The sequence below is a fragment of the Thamnophis elegans genome, chromosome 16 (genome assembly GCF_009769535.1).
Source record: "Thamnophis elegans isolate rThaEle1 chromosome 16, rThaEle1.pri, whole genome shotgun sequence".
NCBI classification, from domain to species: domain Eukaryota; kingdom Metazoa; phylum Chordata; class Lepidosauria; order Squamata; family Colubridae; genus Thamnophis; species Thamnophis elegans.
In genome coordinates this window covers 37,030,811-37,052,093 of record NC_045556.1, presented here as the reverse complement: position 1 = coordinate 37,052,093, position 21,283 = coordinate 37,030,811, and the positions used below count along the sequence as shown (strand labels likewise).

Genomic DNA, 21,283 nt, shown 5'->3' with positions numbered 1-21,283 from the left:
TTGCCCGATTGATGCTCCGTTATGAATTTCCAACAATGAGAGAGATGACTTAAAGCTGGGGAGGGAAACAGGGGAGGGAAAAGTTCTCTTTGGAATTTTTTTTTCATTTATAGATACCATATTTTTCAGAGTATAAGACGCACCTCCCCCCCCCTAAAAGAGTGTGGAAATGTTGATGCGTTTTATGCACCAAATACAGCCATTTCTGGCCTCCCGAAGCCTAGCCCACACATTCCCATTTTTTGCAAAAAAAACAGGCAGTTTTTTCAAAAAACAGGGGTATTAAAAATACTCCCATTTTTACAAAAAATGGCCAGTTTTACACAAAAATGAGGGCATTTTTGCCTCGCCCCCCACCCTGCTGAAGCCTGCAGAGTGCTGCTGGGTGCCAGGGAGGACAAAAACTTTTTCCCCCTTACTTACCTCTTCAAAATCTTGGTGCGTCTTATATACCGGTGCGTCTTATAGTCCGAAAAAATATGGTAGATAAGCTACATTGACTGAATATTGTATATGGAGGGCAACTCACGGTGAATTTACGCTGGAGAGCGACGAGCTGCGAGAAACAGACCCTCGAGTTTGCTTTACAAAACTGCACATGCGAGAAACAGAAGAATATAACAGTGAGAGGGGGGAAAAACCAAAACCACGGGAAAAACCTCTAAAGAGGAAAAAAAAGGAAGGGAAGGAGGGAGAGAGAGAGAGAGAGAGAGATATCGAAGGAGCATTTAACCGACTCCCGGAACCGAGAAGGTGCAGGCTGGGAACGTGCATTTTGGAAGGAGAATCGTGTCGGCAAACTTCAGGATAAGAATTTGGGATGAGCTGAGGGATCATCTGTTAAACCAAAGAGGGAAGGGGGAATAAAGCATAATTTAAACAAAAGAAAATTAAAACTGAAAAACAAGGGTTGAATCTGATGTTTTCTACAGCCTCTTTTTCCTCGCCAACATTGTATCCTGTAAACGTCACTCCTCGTGATTGACATTTCGATTCGGAGAACTGTGGGGTCTTTGGTGTCCTCAGCTGGGTGGTTCCCTGGCAGATGTTTCGTGACCCAACTAGGTGACACCATCAGTGCTAGAAGGGGGTCTGTGGAGAGGAGGAGGAGGAGGACTGTGGGGTCCTTGGTGCTCTCTAACTGGGGTGTTTTCTTGCAGATGTTTCATGACCCAACTATGTGACATTATCAGTGCTAGAAGGGGTTGGGATTTGCGGAGAGGAGGAGGAGAAAGTGAGATGGATGAGTTGGTTGGTTGGTTGGTTGAGAAGGAAGGATGGAAGGAAGGAAGGAAGGAAGGAGATGTGGAGAAGAAGGAAGGGAGGGTGGGTGAGAGGAAGGAAAGAGTGGAGGGGAAGGAAAGGAAAGAAAGGGAAGGAAAGGAAAGAGGGAGAAGGGAAGGAGTGAAGGAAGGAAGGAGATGTGGATAAGAAGGAAGGGAGGGTGGGTGCGAGGAAGGAAAGAGTGGAGGGGAAGGAAAGGAAAGGAAAGGGAAGGGAAGGAAAGAGGGAGAAGGGAAGGAGTGAAGGAAAGAAGGAGATGTGGAGAAGAAGGGAGGGAGGGTGGGTGGGTGGGTGGAAGGAAAGAGTGGAGGGGAAGGAAGGAAGGGAAAAAGGAAAGAAGGGAAAAAGGAAGAAAAGGGAAGGGGGAGAAAGAGGGAGCAGGAGTGAAGGAGGGAGGGAGGGAGGGAGGGAGGGAGGGAGGGAAGGAAAGAAGGAAGGAAGGAAGGAAGGAAGGAAGGAAGGTCCAGCCCCAGTTACGACCTTGCTGTCTTCTTTTAACTAACTAAAGTTTTTGGATCATCTTCAAAAGCCACCTCAACGCAATGCATTGCTCTCACCCCACTAAAGATGCGCCACCACCTCCACCCAACAGGATTGGGTTGTTTATCCCTGTGGATGAACATGGGGCTGCCAAAGGCAAAGGCGTTTCTTGATGTATAAGAGGCAAGCATTTGGCAAAGGGTAAGATGGACACAGAGAGAGATCAAACCCACTTCTGAAACATGGACAGAAAGCCGCATGGGAAATTAAAAGGAGGGGACATACAGCAAAGGAAAAAGAATCCATGTTAAAGCAGGACATCCCCACAACATGATCAAGGGTCAGGTGAGGAGTTACCATGACTTCCTCCTGAGCAGCAATCAGAATAACAGAGTTGGAAGGGACCTTGGAGGTCTTCTAATCCAACCCCCTGCTCAAGCAGGAGACCCTACACCATTTCAGTCAAATGTCTGTCCAGTCTCTTGAAAACCTCTAGGGTTGGAGCAACCACAACTTCTGGGGGCAACTGATTAATTGATCTGGGATTATAGGTAAAGGTTCCCCTCGCACATATGTGCTAGTCGTTCTCGACTCTAGGGGCCGCTGCTCATCTCCGTTCCAAAGCTGAAGAGCCAGCGCTGTCCGAAGATGTCTCCGTGGTCATGTGGCCGGCATGACTCAACGCCAAAGGTGCACGGAATGCTGTTCCCTTCCCACCAAAGGTGGCTCCTATTTTTCTACTTGCATTTTTTACGTGCTTTCGTACTGCTAGGTTGGCAGAAGCTGGGACAAGTCATGGGCGCTCACTCCGTTACGTGGCGCTAGGGATTCGAACCACTGAACAGCCTACCTTTCCGACTGACAAACTCAGCGTCTTAGCCACTCAGCCACTGCTTCCCCACAGAATTGGGAGGGACCTTTTGCAACCTTCTGATCAGCAAAGTCGACAGGGAAAAGCAGATCCACTTAACAATCGGGTTCCTTGCTTACCCACTGCACTGATTCACTTAACAACGGCGGCAAGGAAGGTTGTAAAATGGGGCAAAATTCCCTTAACCAATATCTCACTTAGCAACACAGATTTGGGGCTCAACTGCAATCGTAAACCTAGGATTACCTGTAACGGGTTCACAGTGTTTACCTCTGCGTGGAATGCTCAAATCTGAAATGTTTTACACACACACACACACACACACACACACACACCTCTAACACTTCTGGTTCTCCTCAGGCCTAAGGTAGGACAAGAACTCACACTCCTGTTTCTAGCCTGGTGTCTTAAGTACTAGATCAAACTTACTCTCATTTCTTCTTAAGAATTTCCGCGAAAGCTTGTGAGATCTTCACCAAATCCATTTTCAGTTCATTTGGGAGTCTCTACTCACGGGGCGGGCCAATCTTATCTGGTGGCCCTCCGAAGCTTATGATGACAACACAAAGAGACACACAGACAGAGCAGGGGGGAAATGGGAAGCCACGGAGCTAGAAGAATGATCTTAAGAACTTTCCTATTAGGCATGAATAGAAAAGGTTTAGACAAAAAGAGTTGGGCAAAAGTTGGAGATGATGGAATGGGGATTGAAAGCAGCAGCTCCCGATATTTTGGGCATTAAGGATTGAGTGGAGAAAGGCTTTTTCCATGGACCAATAGCAATAGCACTTAGACTTATATACCGCTTCATAGTGCTTTTACAGCCCCCTCTAAGCGGTTTACAGAGTCAGCCTCTTGCTCCCAACAATCCTCATTTTGACCCACCTGGGAAGGATGGGAGGCTGAGTCAACTCTGAGCCTGGTGAGATTTGAACTGCCAAATTGCAGGCAGCCGGCCGTCAGCAGAAGTCGCCTGCAGTACCGCACTCTAACCACTGCGCCACCGTGGCTCAAGGGTGTCAAGGTTTTGGGTACTGCCTGCATCCCAAGGATGGGGCTTCCTGGTTTGCTTGGCCCAGTTTGGGGCATGCTGTGGTCCAGTGCCGGCCCGCGGACTGGGGGTTTGGGCCCCCCGATTGGGAGGAAAAGGGTTACTCTATCTAAGGTAGGTAAATCCATGAACTCTTACGCTGTGATGGAAATGTTGGCGGCTGACAGGGGGCTAACGTCTGCAACCTCCTTCGCCTTCTGCAAGGCAAGTTTTTGGTTGGTAGCTTCTTCCATTTCTTCTTCGTCCTGCAAAGGAGAACAAGGGTGCAGAGAGAGACAAACTTGATTCGTGTCTGTAGAAATTCTCAATCATTCCGGTCAGGGTTGTCCCGAAGGGGCTTTTCCAAAAGAGAACTGGACTTGTTTTTTCCTTGAAGAGGTTTCACTTCTCATCCACGAAGCCTCTTCAGTTCTGGCAGAATTGAAGAAGCTTCTTGGATGAGAAGTGAAACGTGTCCATTTCTCTGTCTCTCTCTCCTTCTGTCTCTCCCTCCCTCTCCCCCCTCTCTCTGTCTCTCTGTTCTCTTTCTGTCTTTTCTCTCTGTGTCTCTCTCTGTGTGTCTTCTCTCTGTCTCTGTCTCTCTGTCTCTCTGTCTGTCTCTCTCTCTCTCTGTGTCTTCTTCTGACTCTCTCTTCCTCTCCCCCTCTCTCTGTCTCTCTGTTCTCTTTCTGTCTTTTCTCTCTGTTTCTCTCTCTGTGTGCCTTCTCTGTGTCTCTGTCTGTCTCTGTGTGTGTCTCCTTCTCCCTCCCTCTCTCTCTCTGTTCTCTTTCTGTCTTTTCTCTCTGTGCCTTCTCTGTGTGTGTCTCTGTCTCTCTCTCTGTCTCCTTCTGACTCTCCCTCCCTCTCCCTCTCCCTCTCTGTTTCTCTCTCTGTCTTTTCTGTGCATGTGTGTGTGTGTGTGTCTCTCTCTCTCTCTCCTGTCTCTTCCTCCCTCTCCCCCTCTCTGTCTCTCTGTTTCTCTTTCTGTCTTTTCTCTCTGTGTGTCTCTCTCTCTGTGTCTCTGTCTCCTTCTGACTCTCCCTCCCTCTCCCTCTCTGTTTCTCTCTCTGTCTTTTCTGTGCATGTCTCTCTCTCTGTGTGTGTCTTCTCTCTCTGTGTCTCTGTCTCTCTCTGTCTCTGCCTCCTTCTGTCTTTCCCTCCCTCTCCCGCTCTATCTCTCCCTCCCTCTCTCCTTCTGTTTCTCTCTCTCCCTCCCCCTCCCTCCCCACTCTCTCACTCACCTTGGTCAACTCTTGTGCGTTGGCCAGGTTGTCTACAGCAATGGCCAAGAAGACATTCAGGAGGGTATCTGATTCAGCTGCTAAGGATCTCAAGAAGAACGCAAGCCGCTAAATCAAAGATAAGAGCTGCCATTTCTTCCCAAACCAACCAGAAAGGAGCAAAATATAAGATACCTGCATTTGGCTGAATTAGAAAAAAAAAACAGTAGAAAGAAAGGGGGCGAGAAGATACATTGGAACAGATGGCATCATGCACTTTTCATTTTCCTCTAAACCGTTTGTCCTGGCTGTCTCATTCCGGGCAAATGGAAATGTCTAGTTAAGAACTTGTCACTATTTCTCTTCTGAATATTTTCGCCTGTGGCTACACACTCGGTGTGTATCTTACTGGCATTCCACTTTTTCTTCACACTGCTTCGTTATGCTAAGCTTTCCCACTGACATTCGATGCTGAACCCAGCCGCACGAATGGTTCGTTGGGCTGCCAACTCCAAATTTTATTCTCCCGAGACTCTTTTAACTTCTTCGCTGTTTTGGTGGAACAGATAATGATGAGAAACACCCAGAAAAGGTTTTGGGGACAAGTGATGGGGGAAAAAGTCTTCTGCGAGCCTTGTTAATTGGCAATAGCAAGTGAAATCTAAAGCAAAATTCAGCACGAAGTGATAACAGCATGAAGATGGTTGAAAAATAGGTGTAGATTAAGTTCTGATTAAAAGAAGGAAGAATAACACCAACTACAACCAGCTTCCGATGTAGAAGGGGGGTATTTTTAGAAGGTGAAGTCTCAGGTGAGAAGAGTTTATTTTATTAAGTGCATTGCAAGTCTCGTTAAAAAGGTCAAGGTTCCCCTCACACATATGTGCTAGTCGTTCCCAACTCTAGGGGGCGGTGCTCATCTCCGTTTCAAAGCCGAAGAGCCAGTGCTGTCCGAAGACGTCTCCGTGGTCATGTGGCCGGTATGACTCAACGCCGAAGGCGCACGGAAAGCTGTTCCCTTCCCACCAAAGGTGGTCTCTATTTTTCTACCTGCATTTTTTATGTGCTTTCGAACTGCTAGGTTGGCAGAAGCTGGGACAAGTCACGGGAGCTCACTCCGTTACGCGGCGCTAGGGATTCGAACCACAGAACTGCTGATTTTTCTGGTTGACAAGCTCAGCGTCTTTAGCCACTCGTTACTTTAGCACTATAAAGCAAAGCCTGTAGGAGAAGAGCAGCCAGAGCTGAGGGCAGAGTTAAGTGCACCATCAGTTTAGAATCGTTATGTTGCCACAAGTCCAACCAGTTTTGAATTCTGCTCTTATTTGGCGTCAATGTAATATTTAGTATTAGTAATACTAATATATTAGTAATCTAGAGTTGACTGGATTCTTCTGAGCTACAGACTAGCGTGTGGTCCTGATCTTTTGCGCCTGATAAAGCCACTGGCTTGCAAAATTCCCTCTTGGGGTTGGGTGGGGGAGGTTGATGACTCAGAATCCTCCTGATGGCCTGCCAGTTCTGACCAAAGTCACCCAGTTGACTTTCATGCTTAAGGCGAGACTAGAACTCACAGTCTCCTGGTGATTGGCCCAAAGTCATCCAGTCAATTTTCATGGCTAAGGCAGAACTAGAACTCACAGTCTCCTGGTGATTGGCCCAAAGTCACCCAGTCAATTTTCATGGCTAAGGCGGGACCAGAACTCACAGTCTCCTGCTGATTGGCCCAAAGTCACCCAGTCAATTTTCATGGCTAAGGCGGGACCAGAACTCACAGTCTCCTGCTGATTGGCCCAAAGTCACCCAGTCAGCTTTCATGGCTAAGGCAGGGCTAGAACTCACTGCCTCCTGCTTTCTAGCCAGGTGCCTTCAACCACTAGGCCAAACTGGCTCACTGTCAGTTAATGAATTACGAATGAAGCGGTGTTTCCATCCAAAGGATTCAAAGCTATAATATCCACGGCCATGTGGAATAAACCCAGGAACATAAGCACATCAGAAGACTGATGCGCTGGATGATGACAAAACGGCTTTCTTAATTTCATTCATTTCATATCGTTATCCGCTCCAGAGGATGCTGAGTGGTTTTATAGAACCCATTAAAACAAAAATTACACTGTTAAGAATCCAGAAAAATGGGCAGCTCGGACTAAGATAACTAGAATAATAATCAGGGGGAGCGGGGGCGGCAGCGGGGGGGGGGCACCACACAAATTCAACAAGAGTATCCAGTGAATCACAGCCCCATTAACCCCAAATCTGGGAAATATTCCAGGTCTTGTCCACCTCTTAATCGAGAAAGGAATATATATTTTGTCAGGATTGAGTCAGGGGAAGGAGGGAGGGAGGGAGGGAGTGGGACACAAAATATGCCTCCCATCTTCCATGATTTTAAGGTTGCAGGCTTCACATTTGCACAGAGGCTCAATTCTTAAATCCACCCAAAGGGATCATTTTAAACCTCTCCAGGGCGGCGTCAAACCGTTCCCGTTCTCTCCCTCCCCATTTCAAAGACAACACGGGTAGTCCTCAAATTACGACCGATCAGCGAGGGAGGCGTTCGTTCAGGGAGGCTTGCCCCATTTTACGACCTTCTGTGCTGCTGTTGCTAAGTGGAGCACTGCAGTGGTTACAACAAGTCACACAGTCGTTAAGTGAATCCGGCTTCCCCCCCCTGGACTCAGCTGGTTGGAGGGTCGCAAAAGGGGTACGACGTGGCCTCGGGGATTCTTCCACCGTCATAAGTACGAGTCAGCTGGCCAAGCGTCTGAATTTTGGGGACGTGGCAACGGTCGTAAAGTGTGAAAAATGGCTTTTTTCAGTGCCGTGGTAACTTTGGTCACTAAGTGAACTGTTATAAGTCGAGGACTACCTGTCACATTTTCTAAATATTCCATAAAATCAAGATCGCATTCATTCACGGAGGAAGGGGATACAGGGCTGGGCTTGGGATGAAAACTCCCATTGATTTCAGGAGCTAAAGAGCCTAATTTGAAAAAAAAGAAAAAGTAAAAGAAAGAATCTCGTTTCAGAATCAATCAATAACTTTAGCTAATGGCTTCCCGGTAAACTTTTCATCTGCTTGCCCATTAAGGGAGCCGTTGCACATCCGAAATGTGCACATTCTGGCCAAGCAGCCACATCAAACGACCATTAGCCAGCCAGATTCCAGCAGGAAAAAAGGATACAGTTCCCGAAGAGGGTGAGGACGATGAAGTAGACCGAGGAGAACATTCCAGAATGGACACCCCCTTGGGATTCGATGCCCTGATACATCACGGCGTTCCAGTCCTCCCCAGTCAGAATCTGAACAGTCATCGACCCAGGGAAGAAAAAAAAGGGTTTGTGAGAGAAAAGAACGCATGTGGTTGTGGCCCGTCAGCGGCCAGTGAAGGTGGCAGAAGATTCGGACAGTGAGGAGGGTTGGGGAGGAAGATGGGCCAGTCCTGGAGTCTGGGGAAGGCTCTGGTGAGGGCTCTGTGTCGGAGGCAGAGAGGGGGCCAGGGCTGTCTGGCAGTTATCAGCTGCCTTCGGAGTCAGACATCAGTGAGGCAGAAGAACAGCTGGAGCCTGTTCCCAGTGTGCGCATGCACAGAGTGGCCAGATGAAGGGAACAGCTAAAGAACAGGGGTCGACTTGGGAGAAAGGCCACAGGTGGACGATGAATGGCCCCTCCCAGAGGAAATAAAAGAGGAGCGAAAGGGGAGTGGAGTTTGCAGGAGACAATCAGTTTGCTTAATTGGTTCCTGACTCTCCGAGACTCCTTGCCAAGTTTTGCAGATATCGGCCTGGCAGCTCTCCAAGCCAGATAAAGTCTTTGACCCTAAATCCTCCCTAAAAAGACTTTGAAATTTCTACTTTCTTCTCCTTGTTTAGCACAAGGCTGCGAGTAGTTCTCTCCATTCTGGTTAAGATTCATGGCTCCAATTAGCGTGCTATGCAGAAAGAGTTGGTAGCTGATATTTTTCAACATGAGCCCCCTGGCCTTCCTCAAACTATTATTCTCATTAATTTAATGAGCAAAAATGCTCATCCAAGCATTTTTTTCCCCTTCAAGCAAAAATGGAAAACAGGTTACGGCTCCTTGCTAAGAATGTGCCACAGCAGAGAGGATGTGGGGTGGGGGGTGGGGAATGTTTTTTGTGGCACTGAAAATCAGAACGCTAAAGGCTGGGATATGATGCCGGAGGAAATCTATGAGCTTCCTAAGGAAGCCACTTCAAACTTATGAGAGACATAAGTTCTGGATTATATCTGACCTTCTTCCTTGCGGCCAGCTAGGATTGCCTAACCATGAAATTGTCCACATATTTCCCCAAATGGAGATGGAGGAGGAAAAGGAGGAGGAGGAGGAGGACGACAACGACGACGACAAAGAAAGGAGAAGAGGAGGAGGAAGAAGAAGAAGGGAGGAGAAGGAAGAGGAGGGGGAGGAGGAGGAAGAGCAGAAAGGAGAAGAGAAAGAAGAGGAGGAGGAGCAGGAAGAGAAAGAGGAAGAGGTGAGGAGGAGGAAGAAGAAGAAGGGGAGGGGGAGGAGGAGGAAGAAGAAGAAGAAGAAGAAGAAGAAGAAGCGGAGGAGGAGGGAGGAAGGAAGGAAGGAAGGAAGGAAGGAGGAGGAAGAAGGAGGAGGAACCATTATTATTTTAACACAGAAAATTAGTCTAAAGGCCACCTATTGCCAAGAATCTATTGCCTTGCATTAAGGAGAAAGACACTTCAAGTAGCTACGTTTATTGATTATTGAACATATCAAAAACACAACACCAGTTAACAAATCAAAGGAGGAGCAGGAGGAAGAAGAGAAGAAGAAGAAGAAGAAGAAGAAGAAGAAGAAGAAGAAGAAGAAGAAGAAGAAGAAGAAGAAGAAAAAAAGAAGAAGAGGAGGAGGAGGAGGAGGAGGAGAGGAAGAAGAAGAAGAAGAAGAAGAGAGAGAGAAGAAGGAGAATTTACCAACAGCCCAGGAGGGAGGGAGGGAGGGAGGGAGGGAGGGAGGGAGGGAGGGAGGGAGGAAGAGAGGGAGGAAGAGAGGGAGGAAGTCCTCAAACAAAGCCAACCAGAATTTCGATATGGAATTTCTCTGAGCAGAAACCACCCAAGGCAATGGCAAAGGAGGAGGAGGAGGGGAGGAAGGAGGGGATGAAAGAGGAGGAGGAAGAGGAATAAAAATGAGGAGGAAGGAGAAGGGGAAGGGGGAGGAGAAGGTGAAAGAGAAGGAAGAAGAAGAAGGAGAAGGAGAAAGAGAAGAAGAAGATGATGCTTACCTGAAACACAGTGAGAATGGCAGTGGGAAAGGTATCAAAGTTGGTGGTTGGTGTTTCATCATTGAAGTGAAACCTAGGAAGAGCTGAGTATTAATATACAGGCCGCCAAGGAACACAGAAGGACTTTGAGGGCCCACCCCATCTGCCAGAAAACAGAAAGAAAATGGAAACATTCCATCGTTGGTGAAATATCGGTTTCCTGCTGCCGGATTTCTCCGACAGAGAAGACTGTTGAATCCAACTTACTGCCCTCCAAAAAGCTGCATTCCCAGCAAGGCGAACACGACAATGAAGAGGAAGAGGAGGAACAGCAGGCTAATGATGGACTTCATCGAGTTCAGCAAGGAGACCACCAAGTTCCTCAAAGAATTCCAGTACCTAGGATGTCAAAATAAACCGAATTAGGAATTCTGTGAATCACCGCCCATACGACTGAAGACCACCTGGGATGGACAAGGGTCATATCAGGTATTTTTCCATCTGAGCCTGGTAGTAAAGCTTCATCAGTCGCCTACCTGTGGTCAGGTACCATGGGGTGGGATTGAAAAATGTTACCAACCAGTTCTCTGCCTGGTGGGAGTGGCCGACCTGGCCTCCTGCACCACGGGGGGGGGGGGGATTTTCACCCTCCCCAGGCTGGAGTCTAGGGAAGGCTCTGAGGAGGGCTCTGTGTCGGAGGCAGAGAGGGGGCCAGAGCCCTATGCCAGTTATCAGCTGCCTTCAGAGTCAGTCCTCAGTAAGGCAGAAGAACAGCTGGAGCCTGTTCCTGATTTGCACATGTGCAGAGTTGCCAGACGAAGGGAACAGCTAAGGAACAAAGGTCAACTTGGGAGTAAGGCCACAGGTGGGCGGTGAATGGCCCCTCCCAGGGGAAATAAAAGAGGGGAGAAAGGGGAGGGGAGTTTGCAGGAGACCATTAGTTCATGCCTGCATTCTTGCCAAGTATTGCGGCGTCTGAAAGATATTGGCCTGGCCACTCTCCAAGCCTGATAAAGGTTGGTAATGGTGAACTCTATCTTGAAAGACTGCAGGAGAGGAAAGACTTTGCTGGAGAGGAATTCGCTGTCAATTCAATAAAAGGGGTTTATCAGGACGAGGGCGAGGCTTCGTGCTGCTGGGGAAGCCTAGGTCAGAACACCATGTTGCGTTATTCAGGTAAATAAGTCTCCAAGTGGTTTCAGTGATTCCCAGAGAGAGTGCTAATGACCAGAGGACTGCAAGGAATAGGTCAGAACACTGGCTTAATTTTCTCCTGAACCCAAAATAGAGAAGGTCCGAGGTCTCTCCATTCCTGCCTGTTGGGTACCACATGCACTCCAAGAACAGAACGGGGTTGCCTAGCAACCAAGATGCTCTGGCTTCATCCTGTCCACCACCTCGCAACTCCTTTAGCAACTGATCCCTTCCTGTCAAGTCATCCCCGAAGGCCTTCCTGTTTGATTTAATCCACTTCCTCCTCTTTCCTGCCTTAACATTGGTTGTGTTGTATCTTTGCTACCACCAGTGACTTAAAGAGAGAAAACACTGCATATATTTGTGGAGAGGAGGAGGAGGCAGTCTTACACAGAAAAAAAAAAACAATAACATGCCTCTCTCTTGGAATGATTGCACACAGACGCACGCACACACACACACACTAAACAGATGAATCTGTTTAGAAAACGCACACCAGATGAGTACAAATTGTGTGCCTTGGGGGCGGGGGGGAAAGCTGGCTGCAGAAAGACGGGGCCGTTCTTACTTCAAAAATAATTGCATAATGAAGAGGAAAGACGACAATGCAAAGTCATGGCTGTGTTTGTGTGGCTGATGTCTGCAGGGAAGAAACATCCCTTAGTCTTGTTTGCACTCTGGGAAGCAGGCAACTATAACGCAACTGGTTAGAGCAACAGGGATGAAGGGAAGAGCTAGAGAGAGAGAGGCCAGGATAGAAATCATGGTTAAAGGAGTTGGACAAGGATGTGGGCGTCAAATTCAAGTCACTGACTTGAATGATGAGATCTGGAATGAGGAGACCACCAACAGTAACTTTCCTGGCTGTTGATTGTGGAGGAAAAATGAGAACGTTGCATGCTTGGATTGAGCTCCTGGAGGAAAAGCGGACTTAAAATAATAATTCATTAAAAACATAAACCATACTCTTCCCCGTCACAAGCCATGAAGCAGTCCTTTGGAGGTGAAGGTGACAGCAGCCCTATGAGGTGGAGGGCACACACAGTTCTCTAGCCCAGAGGTCCCCAACATTTCGGACCTCAGGGACCGCTAAATTCATAATTTTAAATCCCGTGGACCACTAATAGGATCTGCCTAAGGACCGGCTGGGCGGGCATGGCTAGGTGGTCATGTGACTGGATGGGCATGGCCAACTCGATGTCACTCACGTCGAGGGGGTGTCTCGCTGGCCTCTACTCGCCCCTCCCCTCCTAGCCACTCCTCGCCCATCCGGGCTCCTTAGGGCCCCAATTGGAAGCAGTTGCTGGAGCTAAGCAGCCACCTGGAGAAAGAGTTGGCAGAACAGCTCAGTTCAAATGGGATCCAAGCGAGAAGGAGTCTCAGCAGAATCACCTCACTGAGGACTAGGAGCATGGGCTTTCCAAGCAGAGGGAAGACCTGGGGGGGGGGGCAAGGCCAGATAACGGCGCCAATTCGTCCGAAACTTACTTGGTGACTTTGAAAATCCTCAACAGTCGAAGAGCTCTGAGGACACTGATGCCAAAAGAGGTGCCAGGTTTCACCACCGCCCAGATGACTTCAAAGATGCTTCCCACAATCACCTGCATGAAAGCAAAGGATGATGGGTGCTAAGTGTTTCGGTTCTCAGAACAGGATAGGGTGTTGTTTAAATGAGTTGTATCCCGTTCCTTTGATGGCCTCACACTCTTCAGATTCCACATGGCTCCACTTTTTTTAAGGCAATGGCATATCTTTGCTATTCTGTTCTCTTGGGGAGAGGGATTTATTTCCCAGTTCTGCCCAGATGGTCAGAAAAGAAATAGGACGAGATATAATAATAATAATAATAATAATAATAATAATAATAATAATAATAATAATAATAATAATAATAATTATAATATTATTAATAATAATAATAATAATAATTATTATTATTATTATTATTAGGCCCCTGGGTGGGGCCCGACTAATAACCAATGCCAAATCCGGCGAAACAACTGGCCGCTGTGATACAATTGTATAATAATAATAATAATAATTGACAAAATCACCATCAGTCAAATGCAAAAAGCCGCATTGCTTGGATCTGCACGCATATTACGAAAATACGTTACAACGTCCTAGGCCCCTGGGTGGGGTCCGACTAGTAACCAATGCCAAATCCGGCGAAACAACTGGCCGCTGTGATACAATTGTATAATAATAATATGATGATGATGAAGAAGACAAAGAAGAAGGGAGGAGGAAGATGAGGAAGAGGAAGAGGAAGAGAAAGAAGGAGAAGTGGAGGAGGAGGTGGGGAGGAGGAAGAGGAAGAAGAAGGGAGGAGGAGGAGGAAGAAGAAGGGAGGAGGAGGAGGAAGAGGAAGAGGAGGAAGAGGAGAAAGAAAGGAGAAGAGGAGGAGGAAGAGGAAGAAGAAGGGAGGAGGAGGAAGAGGAGGGGGAGGAGGAAGAGGAAGAGGAGAAAGAAAGGAGAAGAGGAGGAGGAGGAAGAAGAAGGGAGGAGGAGGAAGAGGAGAGGAGGAGGAGGAGCAGGAAGAGAAAGAGGAGGAGATGAGGAGGAGGAAGAAGAAGAGGGGGAGGGGAGGAGGAGGAGGAAGAAGAAGAAGAAGGGGGAGGAAGGGGAAGAAGAAGAAGAAGAAGAAGAAGAAGAAGAAGAAGAAGAAGAAGAAGAAGAAGAAGAAGAAGAAGGGGAAGAAGAGGAGGAGGAAGGGCTTTTTATTGCAAAACTACAAGGGCTGTGCATTATGTTTGAATTGCAACTATAGAAGTGAACGCAGGAATTATCTTAACTTGAATCTATTGTTGTTTTTTTAAACTAGGATCACAGAGCAGCTATGAGACGTAGGCCTGTAACACAAGAAAAAAAACCACCATATATCTGAATAAAATGGAAGGAGGGGGATACTTATGCCCCCGTGCTCTTCTGACACAGTCCTAAAAATAGCACCCTCTTCTATCGCTCAGTACCCGGAATGAGAAGAATTTCCGGAAACTGCTTTGTAAGCTGTCATTTGCAACCTCCTGTAAAATAGAGAAGGGGGCTTACCAGTTTGCAGAAATACGGTAAAAATGGGAAACGAGGGCACCATTGCCTTAACATAGGGGAGGGAAATATTGATCCTGATGGGAAAGAGTTCACTTGCTGGAATGTCTGTAACCCCATCCTAGTCTGTGTAATCAATCTTGCAGAAGCAGCTTGGACAAGAACCACTCGAAGCAGAGGCCAAGACCCTGGTATTCGTCATGCTCCAGCTTTGAACTCGCTACATCTTGCAGAAGAGAGAGGTGCAACCAGTTTCTCCTAGATTCCCTCTACGGGCATGGATGTAGACCAGGGGTGGGATTCAGCCGGTTCGCACAGGTTCAGGCGAACTGGTTATTGCAAAGACCGGCTGGCCGCGCCCAATCCATCCCACTCCTTCCAGGTGTCTTCACACGGCCTATTCACCATGCCAATGAAGTGCAGAGCCTGTGTGGAGGCTCTGGGAGGGCAAAAAATGGGCTGCTCAGAAGTCCGGAAATGAGGCCTGTTGGGGAGGACGTTTTTGCCCTCCTGGAGGTTTGAGGAAAGCCTCTGGAGCCTGGGGAGGGCAAAAAACGGGCCTACCGGAAGTCCGAAAACAGGCCTGTTTCCGGCCTCCAGAGGGCCTCCAGAGCCTGGGGGATCCATTTTCGCCCTCTAGGAGGCTCGGGAAAAGCCTTTGGAGCCTGGGAAGAGCAAAAATACACCCCTGCTATGGTACAGGAGGCCGAGTAGGCCACGTCCTCCATGGCCACGCCCACCCAGCAAACTGTTTCAGCTCCCATTGGATGACCTTGTTACTAAGCCCTATTCCAGTTCATGAATATATCTATACTGACAGGATTCTCCCCCTTTTGAAAATGTGTTGCTTCTCATCCAAGAAGCTTCTTCACTTCACAAAGTCCTGAGGAAGCTAAATGTTTTCAAAGGGACAACCCCCCCCCCCCAAAATAAAGTCCATTTGCCCTTTGGAGGAAGCGCTGGTATGGGAGAGGCTCATCCAACATCTTCTGCAAATGTGAAGAAGCTATAAAGTTTAATTTAATACGAGGGGCTCCTATACGGGGTGGCCACCTTTCCTATTTTAAAACAGATCCATCTCCATGGAAACAGGAGTGGAAGGCAGATTCCCATTTTATCTGAGCGTCAGAGGAGCAAGAGAACTTGGAAACGGCTCCTCAATCTTGGGGCAGCATGTTCAGCTGACACGGGGTTGTCAAATACAAGGCCCGTGGGCCGGATGCAGCTCGTGATGTGGTCAGATTTGGCCCATGGGGGCCGTCCTGGAAAATGTAAGGGGCCAGCCCGAGTGGATTCGGCCCGGTCTACCAAGTGCGAAGAGGAAACATGCCAGCAGTTTCCTAGATCTGTGCCATTTAGTTCTAGATTTATACCAGTTAGATCTTTGCCAGTTAGATCCAGACCATCTAGAACTAAATTTATGCTACCTAGATCTAGATCTGCGCCACTTACATCCAGATTTCTACCATTTAAATCTATATCATCTAGACATCGACTATCAAGATCTAGATCAGATGTAAATTTATACCACCTAGATCCTAGATCCCTACTTGGATCGGGAGGCACTCCAGACCGTCACTCATGCCCTAGTCACCTCAAGTCTGGATTACTGCAACGTGCTCTACATGGGGCTACCCTTGAAAAGCGTTCGGAGACTGCAACTAGTCCAGAATGCAGCCGTGCGAGTGATACTGGGTGTACCTAGGTACACCCATGTTACACCTATCCTCCGCGAGCTGCACCGGCTACCTATTGGTCTCCGGACGCAATTCAAGGTGTTGGTTATTACCTTTAAAGCCCTGCATGGCTTAGGACCAGCATACCTGCGAGACCGCCTACTGCCACACTCCTCCCAACAGCCGGTAAGATCCCACAGGGTGGGCCTCCTTCAGATGCCGTCAGCCAGACAATGTCGGCTGGCGGCTCCCCGGAGGAGAGCCTTCTCTGTGGCTGCTCCGACCCTTTGGAATGAGCTATCCCCAGAGATCCGGACCTCACCCACTCTCATGGCCTTCAGAAAAGCTGTCAAGACCTGGCTATTCCGGCAGGCCTGGGGCTGTTGACCTCATTGTTGAGGTCCAGCCCCGACTGAAATGAATGTATCTGTGTTGTTTTTAACTTGTCTATTTTATTTTTATTTTCTTTTATTGTTTTTTTCTTTCCCCTCTCTGTAAGCCGCCCGGAGTCCTCCGGGATTGGGCGGCCTATAAATAAAATTAAACTTGAAACTTAAATAAATTAAACTAGATATGTGCCATTTAAATCTAGATTTAAACCATCTAGATCTAGGCCCAGACCATCTACACCGACCATCAAGATCCAGATCTAGACCCCACAGCCAGACACAGTCCTTCCTGCCTGTTGACCTATCGGGACACCATGCATCAAACCATAATCGTGCAAGAGAGGCCTTGCATCTTCCTCTCCTTACCCCAAAGTCAAAGCAATTGAACGAGGAATGAAAGTAGTTCCTTGGCCCCAGGCCGTACATCTTCAAAGTCATCTCGGTGAGGAACAAGCCCAGGAAGACAAATTCAGCAAAATCTAGAAGGAAGCAGCAGAAAATGAGCAACAGGTGAGACCCAACTGGCGGGGAGGGAATGATTAATTGGACATGCTAATATATTTAGCAGAGAACAAGAGTCTCCTCCGATGCTACTTACTTTCATATATGGTGGATTTGTAAAAAGGTTAAAGCGTTTTGGATAAAAACATGGTGGATTACGCAAAATGTTCTTAAAAAAAAGGATAAAGTTTACCCCTCAGTTATTTTTGTTAGGTATAATTACTGATTGTACAGTTGTAGAGATTAACCTGATTTTGCATTTAATAACCGGAGCAAGACTGCTGGTGGCGCAACACTGGAAGAAGGAAGATTTGCCTACTATTCAAGAATGGACACTGAAAGTAACAAACTTAGCAGAGATGGCTAAAATATCAGCATGTCTCAAGGACCATTCAAACGAGAGATATAAACTGGAGTGGAGAAGATGGATTGACTATACTCAAAATAAATACGGGACTAAGAAATTTCAGATAGCTTATGACTAAAGAAACTAGGAATGATATAAGTTGTTTAGAGTTAGCCTAGCAAGGAGGAGTTAAAGCTCAAGTGAAAGATGCTATTAACTTTTTTTTAAAGTTTATTTTAGAATGTTTTTGTTAAAGATTTATACCCCATATTGGTTCTGGAAAGCCGGGGGGGGGGGTGAGGTTGGGGGGGCTTGGGGGGGGAAAGTAAATATTTGTAAAAGTTTGTTTTTCAAAATTTTCATTTAAAAAAATTAAAAGATAAAAAAGAAAAATAATAAATAAATAAATAAATAGATAGATAGATAGATAGATAGATAGATAGATAGATAGATAGATAGATAGATAGATAGATAGATAGATAGATAAATAGAGTCTCCGGATCACCAGAAGCAATGTTCTGGAGAAAACCCAACGCCCCCAAACAATTCTTTTTTCTTATTCTGCATTTATCTTCTTCATTCAATTGCTTCAGTGGTGGAGTGACGTCTGACTTCGAAGACAGCTGATAACTGGCATATGGCTCTGCCCCCCTTTCTGCCTCCGACACAGAGCCCTCATCAGAGCCTTCCCCAGACTCCAGGACTGGTCCATCTTCCTCTTTAACCTCCTCACTGTCCGAATCTGCTGCCAGCTCTGCTGGACACGAGCGGGCCACAACACATTGTCTTGCTTGGCTAGAACTTAAATATCTCATATTTCTATTGCTCCTTCTTTTTTCACTCTTCCCTTTAAAAAAATGCTTTTCCCACCATGATTCACACTTCTCACCATATGAGTTAAAATCCCACTGCAGTTGGGACCTCTCCAACAATGGAAGAGAAGAGTTCACAATTATCCATCCATCCATCTTCCCATCCAAGGTCTCCCGTTTTCCACCACCTTTCCAGCTGATGAATCACCGTCACACTTTCTACTGACCTAACCTTGTCTGTTTAATCAGAAAGCAAATGCAATTCCATAACATTTGACCATCCCTGGATTTAATAGAATTCTTTGTAGAAGAGAAGAGAATTCTTTATGGGCTAAGGGTGATTGGACCCACAAGGAATTTGTCTACATACAAATAACAAAACGACAGGTTGTGGATCGTAAATCATAGTTACGATTCGTTAATTAAAAAAGAGTGGCGCGGTGGCCTAGAGGTGGACCTCCCGCCTCACAATCAGGAGGCTGTGAGTTCGATCCTGGGTAGAGGCAGATATTTCTCTCTCTCTCTGAGCACAATGAGAATATATCTGCTGAACAAAACTCCTCATTGGCAACAGGAAGGGCATCTGGCCATTAAAAAGCACTGCTAGCTCCATTCAATTGCCCAGACTGCACCCTGTAAGGATTATGGGGTCGTAGAAAGAAAGAAAGAAAGAAAGAAAGAAAGAAAGAAAGAAAGAAAGAAAGAAAGAAAGAAGGAAGGAAGGAAGGAAGGAAGGAAGGAAAGAAAGAAAGAAAGATGATCATAAATTCAGGCCTAATACAGAACTGTGGGAATTAGATGTTCAGCAGAGTGATGACACCAGAGGGGAGTGGAGGGAATGGACTATCTTTGCATCTAGTAGTTTTGGCATGCAATGCCCTATAGCGGAACCTTGAGGGGAGAAGTTAAAACAGTTTATGGCCAGGATTGGTCGCCACGATGTAGAAAAGATGTGGAGACTCTAGAAAGAGTGCAGAGAAGAGCAACAAAGAGGATTAGGAGACTGGAGGCTAAAACATATGAAGAACAGTTGCAGGAAATGGGTACATCTAGCTTAATGAAAAGAAGGACCAGGGGAGACATGACAGCAGTCTTCCAATATTTGGGGAGCTGCCCCAAAGAAGAGGGAGTCAAACTATTCTCCAAAGCACCAGAGGGTAGAACAAGAAGCAATGGATGGAAACTAATCCAGGAGAGAAGCAACTTAGAACTAAGGAGAAATTTCCTGACAGTGAGAACAATCAACCAGTGGAACAACTTGCCTCCAGAAGTTGTGAATGCCCCAACACTGGAAGTTTTTAAGAAGAGGTTGGAGAACCCTTTGTCTGAAGTGACGTAGGGTTTCCTGCCTAGACAGGGGGTTGGACTAGAAGACCTCCAAGGTCCCTCCCAACTCTGTTATCCTATTCGATTCCTCTTTAGAACTGTTATCAGCAAGTCCTTGGGCAGCCTGAGCTTCCTTCTTAGACAGAAGCCTTCCCGTTTGCCAAATGGGGATGGAAGAAGGGGAAGGGAAGAGCAGGCTGCAAATAATTCAATTCCATTTTTAAAAGCGGTCCGGAGTTGTTTTTCTACCCGATACTTCCAAAGAAAGATCATTAGCGGTTTCTCTCTCCTCGTCTCATCACTAATAGATTAACGCCATTTCTGTTGCACCTCTCGAAGTCTGAGTAACATGGCTTTACTATTCACTCTGCCCGATTCTTGGCTGCTCCAGGCGTTGCTGGAAACCATCACGCGTGCAAAAGGAGGGTTAATATTTGCCTCTTCGTCTCCCCCCCTCCCAAATTCCTCCCTCTTCCAGAATCCGCACCTGAAATATTCAGCAGCCATAAGGAAGAGAGCTGGCTTTGAAGGTTCCCCCTGTTCTGCATACTGATATCCATAGAGAGGTAGCTTTGCAGGCGGATACTGTCTGATCAAGGAACTAATTACCTTGCATCAGGGACGTGCAGTCAGGGGAGGCAGAGCCTCACCACTGTCATCATGAAAATAAAAATAAAAATGTAAAAGGAAAAAGGCGAGAGCTGAGGTCAGGCTGAGCTAGTTGCTGCCAGAGTCACAGTGGATGACTCTGCTTAGTGCTTAACAGTTTAAAAAAGCCTCTAAAAAAGCGCCCTCTACAGGAGAAGGCAGAGAACGACGTGCCTCACCTACTGGTGCAACTTGTGTGTGTGTGTGTGTTTGAGAGAGGGGAGAGGGAGGGAGGGAGGGAGGAGGGGAAGGGAGAAAAAAAAGAAAAAGAAAGAAGGAAACTTATTTAGCAAAGGAGAAAAACAAAAGCTGTCACTTTAAATCAAAATTGAGCATGCCTGGCTGTGGAATTCTGGGAGCTGAAGTCCACAAGTCTAAAAAAATTGCTGCCTCACCAGCCATAAACGCCACCACACGTCACTGCCTTGCATTCCCCAGAATGCGGGACCAAGAAAAGACTTGAAGTGTCCTGCAATGTGGATCCTTACAGGACCTTATGGAGTTGGAAGGGACCTTGTAGGTCATCTAGTCCAACCCCTCTCCCAAGCAGGAGACCCTATATTAATTTGGACTTGAAACCCTCCCTTGATGGAGCATCCGCAACTTTTGAAGGCAAGTTGTTCCATTAATAGATTCTTGTCGTTGTCAGAAAATATTTTGCCAGGAGGCTGAAGCAGACCCACAGTCGGAATTTCTGCCTCCCTGTGAATTGCACAAAAAGACCCCAAAGGGGGAGACTCTCCGCAGCAGCAGCAAACATTCATTGCACGTATCCATCCCAGGGGCATAATGTGAGGACCCCTGATTTAGGGCAATATCAAAAATGCAAATATTTTTTTCTGCGAAACACCAAAGTTTTCTCGTGGACCACCTGCTGGTGACCACTGCACCAGAATCCTGATAGGATAATAAAGCTAGTTTATGGAGCAAATTCATTTCCACTGCATTGAGAAAACGTGAAAGGGATGGAAATAAATAAATAAGGGAGAGTTTTAACTGATTAGCAAAGTTGGAAGGGACCTTGTAGGTCATCTAGTCCAACCCCCCACCCAAGCAGGAGACCCTACACCATTCAGTCCAGTCTCTTCTTGAAAGCCTCCAGGGATGAAGCTCCCACAACTTCTGGAGGCAACTTCTGTTCCATGGGTTGATTGGTCTCACTGTCAGGAAATTCCTCCTTATTTCCAGGTTGAATCTCTCCTTGTTCAGTTTCCATCC

The 21,283-nt window shown here is 47.0% G+C and overlaps 1 protein-coding gene across 1 annotated transcript in view; it reads right to left on the bottom strand.

Moving 5' to 3' along the window:
* CACNA1B (calcium voltage-gated channel subunit alpha1 B) overlaps nt 1-21,283 on the bottom strand; it is a 186,691-nt gene that overhangs the window by 92,364 nt on the left and 73,044 nt on the right. Inside the window, exons 12-19 of the mRNA XM_032232823.1 lie at nt 16,799-16,911; nt 12,808-12,920; nt 10,393-10,524; nt 10,147-10,219; nt 8,074-8,191; nt 4,907-4,974; nt 3,825-3,931; nt 530-592 (exon numbers count right to left, since the gene is read on the bottom strand). Of these exons, the coding sequence (XP_032088714.1) occupies nt 530-592; nt 3,825-3,931; nt 4,907-4,974; nt 8,074-8,191; nt 10,147-10,219; nt 10,393-10,524; nt 12,808-12,920; nt 16,799-16,911 (787 nt within the window). The remainder of the gene's footprint in view (nt 1-529; nt 593-3,824; nt 3,932-4,906; nt 4,975-8,073; nt 8,192-10,146; nt 10,220-10,392; nt 10,525-12,807; nt 12,921-16,798; nt 16,912-21,283) is intronic.